General features: G+C 41.8%; 1 protein-coding gene across 4 annotated transcripts in view; it reads left to right on the top strand.

Moving 5' to 3' along the window:
* guk1b (guanylate kinase 1b) overlaps positions 1-6,413 on the top strand; it is a 7,142-nt gene extending 729 nt beyond the window's left edge. Inside the window, exons 2-9 of one of the 4 annotated variants that reach the window (XM_030373458.1) lie at positions 662-775; positions 1,365-1,406; positions 1,931-2,053; positions 2,847-2,943; positions 4,714-4,852; positions 5,059-5,143; positions 5,532-5,617; positions 5,898-6,413. In XM_030373458.1, the coding sequence (XP_030229318.1) occupies positions 664-775; positions 1,365-1,406; positions 1,931-2,053; positions 2,847-2,943; positions 4,714-4,852; positions 5,059-5,143; positions 5,532-5,617; positions 5,898-5,930 (717 nt within the window). In that variant the 5' untranslated portion in view covers positions 662-663 and the 3' untranslated portion in view covers positions 5,931-6,413. Of the gene's footprint in view, positions 1-658; positions 776-1,364; positions 1,407-1,930; positions 2,054-2,846; positions 2,944-4,713; positions 4,853-5,058; positions 5,144-5,531; positions 5,618-5,897 lie in introns of all 4 variants that reach the window. The other 3 variants (XM_030373459.1, XM_030373460.1, XM_030373461.1) reach the window with 3 other exon arrangements.
* The last annotated feature ends 496 nt before the right edge of the window (positions 6,414-6,909 follow it).

Below are 6,909 nucleotides of genomic sequence, written 5' to 3'. Positions count from 1 at the left end.
ATCTAAATAAAGCCACCTAACCCAGCCTTTAAAAATAAATCATCTTTATGCACCAAAATTACAAAACGACCCAAAATAAATCTAAAAACCTACACGTATTCACTCAAGGGCAAACAATGTAAACAGGGATGTCTTCATGTTGGGGAGTTTAAATGGTGACATCTTGGTGGATATACTGGTGCTACCTGAGCTGCTACCTTCCCCCTCTGAAGAGGTTAAGAGTAGCTAATACCCTGGATCAAGAGATTAGCATTGGCATCTCAACCTGATGACTTGAGCATGGTGGCTCGGTGAGTCTCCGGTGGCCTCAAGCTGTTGTCTACCCCAAAGAGTGAATGATTCAGGCCTAATCCAGGCACGTAGGGGTTACTTCAAGGTAACAGGGAAGATGCACCGGTGTAATTTAGCCCTATTTGATAAGTCAATACAGGTTGCTATCAAAATAAATATATATATTTAAATTTATTTTGTGTGATCGTTCCAAAAAATGAATGTACCTTTCAATATCGCCATGGTTGTCTCTGTCTGTCACACACACACACACACACACACACACACACACACACACACACACACACACACACACACACACACACACACACACACACACACACACACACACACACCAACACTAACAACACCCCACCCACCCACCCAGCAGCGATGGCAGGACCCAGGCCTGTTGTGCTGAGCGGACCCTCCGGAGCGGGGAAGAGCACTCTGATGAAGAGGCTACTGAAGGACTACGAGGGGGTCTTTGGCTTCAGCGTGTCACGTACGTTTGTTCAAACACTTCCCCCTTGTAGAGCCCTTTGCATAAGCTGGTCTGGTCCAGAGAAAGTAAGGAGATTGGGACAGTCGACATGGGCCTCTTGGGTCTCAAGGCTTAGCTATGGATCCACGTCGGCGCAACGCAATGACCACGCAGATGCTTCAAAGCAATCGTGTCGGGTTTTTGCGAGCGGACCAATCACAGCCCTTGCTGCTGCGTTGCCTTGACGGAAGGTTTCAGTTTTTGGGAGGCGCACGTCAGGCCCTTGCGGTGGACGCAAGGACGTAATAGTGGGTGTAAACCCTCTTGCGTTGCGTCGAAGTGGAACCATAACTAAGCCTTTAGTCTAGTTCTGGGGGAACCTTGAGCAAGATGCCGTCCGCATCCTCTGTTTGTTCAATTGATTTAATGAATCCCGAAAAGAATGGTCCCTTTGGTAAAAGGTCTCCTCCACATTGGTGGGTCACAAGCCCCCCACCCTGCTAAATCTATTCAAAATAAAATTCAGATAATACGTTCAAGGTTTATTTGGTTGAGGAGGTGAGGTGATGATCATTTGAGTGAGCTTGAATTGTTTGATCCTTTCTTCTAGACACAACCAGGAAACCTCGACCAGGAGAAGAAGAAGGAAAAGGTACATTCCTATTGCTGCCAACCAGCATGAATCTCATCCGTCGGCGGCCATCTTAGCAGCAAAGTGCTCCAGCAGCAGCGGCAGCAATGTTCAATATATGGGTGGATGATCCTGTGGGACATCTTGGTTAGGCCTATAGCTTCATCATAACAAGGGTGTTAGATATGGGGTAGACTTTGCTTCATAGCCTATGTATTAGCTAAATTAAAGAGGGCCGTTGGTTACACAACATGAGGAAATGTGTGTCTCTTTAACAGTAGCAATGACCTTGTTTAATAGCCTCAACACTCTGTAATGCTGTATTTCGTGTGCTATCTGATGTAGACCCCGCTTTTCCCCCGCAAATCCCAGTGCTAGCCTCCCTCCTATAGCTTCCACCAATCGGCCGCGTCGCCGATACGACCGACAGCACATCTTACTCCCAAGTGAACCGCAAACAAATAGGCTTTCATCCTTCTTTTATTCCTCACTACTTTGTAGCCCGCTCAAATGCAGGGATCAACCTTCTTCTGTTTTCTCCGTAGGCTTGAACATGCTCCCTATGCTTCTGGGGGCTACATTACTGCCCGTAGCAGACGTCTTCTCCTCTAAGGACGTAGTTATGTCCACCGCAATTTCGGAGGGGAGAAAGGTGACCTGCCCGCCCGGTGTGTTTTCTGATCACAGTAATGTTACAAGGGTTGTCGTGGGTTCATTTCAAAAACGTATTGTCATAGGCCCTATTTAGATTCAAATATGAACGATTCCGTGGAGGAAAATAGAGAGGCCATTTTGTCAAAATTGTTAACATTTCTTATTTTAAGATATTAAAAACTAGATGATAAACTGGAGTAAACACTTTGGAGTAAAAAGCTTTTGAAACTAGCCCCCCGTGTTTCCTCTTCAGTAATTCCCTTTCCCCTGATCTTATAGGCCCAGGGTCTTTTGTGGAGCTACCAAACGTGTCTTTCACCCCATACGGTCTGAAAGCTGTGCCAACTATTTCCAGCCCATGAGACAATTCAAACATCCTTATTTGAAATATGAACATTTTGTAGGTTTTCATTAGTATGACACTTTCAGATATATGCGAACAGCATATTATTTATTTTGCTTTTTTGCTTGCTTAGTAGATCCCTGACTTTGACCTACTAATAGTTGATTCAATCCTTGGTATGTTACTGTGTATTTCTATTTCTAGCTAATTCTAGATCCCCCAATGCCTTTTATGCTTTCTGATATATATTGCACGTTGTGTCTAAACCCATATTTGGTCAATTCCTTTTTTATATACAGACAAAGGGGGTATGCTTATCTGTTTGAAGTGTTCTGATTTGAGCATTTATTTTAATTTCTTTCAACTATTATGATGGAACTAGTTATTATCTGGTTCTTCTCTTTCCCAGAGGAACCATTTGTCATCTCCTCCCAATGACTTCAGTTTTAAACCTTTTCTTCCAGACTACCACTACACAACCAGGGAAGCAATGCAGGAGGGGATTGACAACGGAGATTTCATTGAGAATGCAGAATTCTCCGGAAACTTGTATGGAACAAGGTACAAGTCTATTGGATAACTTTTACATCTACAAAAACCTATAATCACTATGTGGTAAAAAAAAAAATGTATCTACAGAGATAAAGTAACAGGAAAAAACTCAGCAAGTAATATATATCTTCACCAATTCACCAATGAATTGAATGTAAATTATCTTCAATAAATTGAAGCGATAAAAATAAGAATTACACAAGGTAATCAACCTTAACTTCTCCTAATCTATCAGCGATGATGACCCCCTATAATAAACACCTTCAAATTGAGTGCAGAGGACACCCCACGAGGGTCAAAGAAGTCCATAGAAACATAAGTACATAAAAAAGACAAATGTTCTGTCCTACATGAGATAAGAAGTGTATTGTAATCTCTGCAGGGCCCTTCAGTCACTGAGGAGAATGTGGAACGCTTTCTGAAATATGATTTTATTTCAGGTATCAATAATGGAGAATGTCCATTATACTAATCAATAATCAATCAACCCCCATCCGAAACATTGCCATGTTTCATGTATCAATAAGAATCACAATAATACGGATAGATAGCCGATAACCAAGAATGGCGAAGTCACGCCCTTTCCGGTAGAGCCCATGGGACCTATGAGATTGAAAAATATGATTGGGTTTCAATCGTTTCAATGGATAGAAAGTTATTATCTTCTGGTCCAACACTTTATATGCCCCGGATTACACATATTTTGTTTGTGGATTTAAATGATAATTTTTCATGTAAAGATTTTGACCGTTTATTGTGCAATTGTTCAGTTAAAGGCTGTAGAGAAAACACAATGAGAAAGACTACGTGTCTCGTATGTGACGTCACGCTCTCTGCGACTGGCGCGGACAAGACCGACAATCTCCCCATCGGCATAACTGAAACTCTCCACATGCCCCGATTTATAATGATTTTCACCTCTTTCGATGCTTTTATCCTCCCCTTGGAAAAAAGGGGTGAAGTGGAGCAGAGAGAACGCCATGTCCGTACCGGAGTTCCAAGTGTGGGTGGTGACGTATGTCATTCGCGTCGAGAGCAGCGAGGAGCTGTAGTTCAAAAAGCGGACTCACACAAAACCTTTATCAAACTTCTTCGCATATTTTTTTCGTTTTCTTTGCATGAAAAAATATAATTTAAATCCACAAACAACATATGTGTAGCCTGATCCAGGGCATATAAAGACTGGGACTAATGGTGGATTCAATGATTCGTTTCCCTGACCCAGTTTGCGTGATTCAGTTCGCCAAGAGGAGTCGTACGCGAATCGTTCGTTCGTTCGTTCGTTCAGTCGAGTTTCCGGTAGCACTAACTCCACTGAGTCTGACTGACTCAGCTGAGAACCGTGCAATGGGGTCCATTCCATGATGCGATTTACCGCTACCGGAAACCAGGCTGAACGAACATACGATTCGTGAACGACTCCTCCCAGTTCAGTCGAGTTTCCGGTGAATCGATTCACCGGAAACTCGACTGAACGTGGAGGAGTCGTTCACGATTCAGCCTAGTTTCCGGTAACGGTGAATCGCATCATGGAATGCACGCCATTGCACGGTTCTCAGATATTTTATTTGATCTCATAGGTCCCATGGGCTCTACCGGAAGGGGTGTGACTTTGCCACTCTAATACCCTCTTTCTGAACTGGGATTATATCACAAAAAGAGGATCTATGGTTGTGTTATCAATCACTATGATAGCTACTTAAGCACTTTTTTCCTGTTGTTACTGTGTTATATATATATAAATGTTGATTTGTTCAAATGTGATCACTCTCTATGCAGTAAGTCTGCGATTGAGGATGTGCGGGCTCAGAACCTCATCTGTATCCTGGACGTGGACATCCAGGGGGTGCGAAACATAAAGAAGACCGACCTCGACCCCATTTACATCTCCATCCAGCCCCCCTCCATGGAAATCCTGGTGAGAGACCAGGATTGGATTTACTTGCATATTTGTTTATTCAAAAGAAGTCTACTTTACTTGTGCAGGTATTGGATTAGAGAGTCCATTCCACCTGTTTATTTTGCATATAACACATATGATTTAACTTTTTACTTTTGATTTGTTAAATTGCTGTGACACCCAAATCAATAAGATATGTCTTGGCTGGTTCTTCCTCTGTGTAGGAAACACGTTTGCGAGACCGGCAGACGGAGACAGAGGAGAGCCTACAGAAGCGTCTAGAGGCAGCGCGGCAGGACATGGAGCTCAGTGAGTCCAGGGTTCACCCGCTGCTCTGACCTGGGGATTGACGATTCAAGATTATGAACAAAACGATCCTGACTCTGATTCCATGCAACTAAACCTGGTTAAAAAAAGATATATGATGTGAGCAATGGATCAGAATAAAAGAATCAAACACAGATTAGTAAAGATAAGCTTTTGAATAGAAATATAATACGCACCCAACAATTTTAATAGCTTCTTCAATTGCACAGTTCAGAGTCGATGCCTCGGCTGAAGTCCACTCTCGATTCTCAGAATCTACGTGATGGAACCGAGAATCAACTCTTTTGGAGATAACTCTCCATTCTTACTTTTACCTCCAAGGCTAAAAATGGCAACCGTGGAACCTTTCTCTGTTTCCTCTTTTCATCAGGTAAGGAGCCAGGTGTGTTTGATGTGGTTATCATCAATGATGACTTAGACAAGGCCTACGAGGAGTTGACAGCCATCCTCATTGATGTAAGTACAGCAGTTGTTTTCACACCCTAAGATGTAAGCATCCTTCACCTAAATGTTTTTTTTTATTTGTTTAAACCATCCCCTATCTGCTCATTAATGACATATATCTAATATTGATAAAATTATATATATATATATATATATATATTTATATATATATTTCGAGTTAACTGCTGTTAAAGACATTTGTCATCGGACTGTTTTTGAATGTATTGTCAATGCAGTTTGTTCAGATTTTAAGTGAGACTAATGTGTGTTTTTATCTCCTCCCTCTTAACAGGAAATCAAAAAAGTGCAGGAAGTAAAGTCCTAAGAGGTGATCAGCAGAGATCTGGTCTTGCTCTCTATGAGGTCCTCCTCAAGAGGACCAACCTGAAGAAACTTCGATCACTACCCAGCACCCAAGAGAAGAGCCTCACCTGATGGATCAATATGGAGTTCCAAGCTGAGCTAATTGTGCACATGAAGCCACTTATGTTTGAATAACTGTTCAATTAAAAACTAGTCCATATATTTTCGGGTTGTTTTTTCTTAATTTTCTCAATAGTGTTACCCATTAGAGATGTAGGCTACAATGTAATAAGTGGTCCAAAACCCAACATATCTATGCCTCGTAGTATACCATGGAAAAGTAACAAGGAACTTCTGCCAAAATGTTATCTTAATGAATAAAGATTATGCATTAGCCTGCTCCATATTCTAGGGTTAGAGTATAAACTGGAAGATACATAACATCAATGTGCATCGCTTTAACGCAATGATAATGGATTAAATTTCAACTGCCTAATAAAACGAATCTGTGTTGTTTGCTGATTAAATGGTAGGCCTACTAAACTGCAGACAGTAAACGAAGTGCGTGGAAAAAAACTGCAGTGAATGGCGAGACGATGATTGAAAAGTTTTAAGTTAACACTTTCTCAGTTGAAAGAGGGTAGATGGGAACAATACAGGTGGAAAAATAAGATAGACAAAAAATATATAAAGCAATCTGATTGGCTTCAATAATAACAAAATAATAATTCTTCGAACGATCCGATTGGTCAAAAAAAATAGCGATCTGATCTGAAGTGCGTGTTCGTGTACTAACCAGGCCAGACCCTGCTTAGCTTCCGAGATCACACGAGATCAGGCGTGTTCAGGGTGGTATGGCCGTAAGCAATTATTGCTGCCGCAAAACCAGCTTTTATACAGTAGCACGTAAGGAGCGAGCAAGCTGCTGAGGTCCGACGTTACACTGTTACAAAAACAATCACGAGTTCAATAGAGACGGCAGTAATTGATTCAGTAGGAAT

This window comes from Gadus morhua, chromosome 12 (genome assembly GCF_902167405.1).
Source record: "Gadus morhua chromosome 12, gadMor3.0, whole genome shotgun sequence".
Taxonomy (NCBI): Eukaryota; Metazoa; Chordata; class Actinopteri; order Gadiformes; family Gadidae; genus Gadus; species Gadus morhua.
Note: the sequence above shows the minus strand (reverse complement) of the source record. Positions and strands in the feature narration are given on the sequence as shown.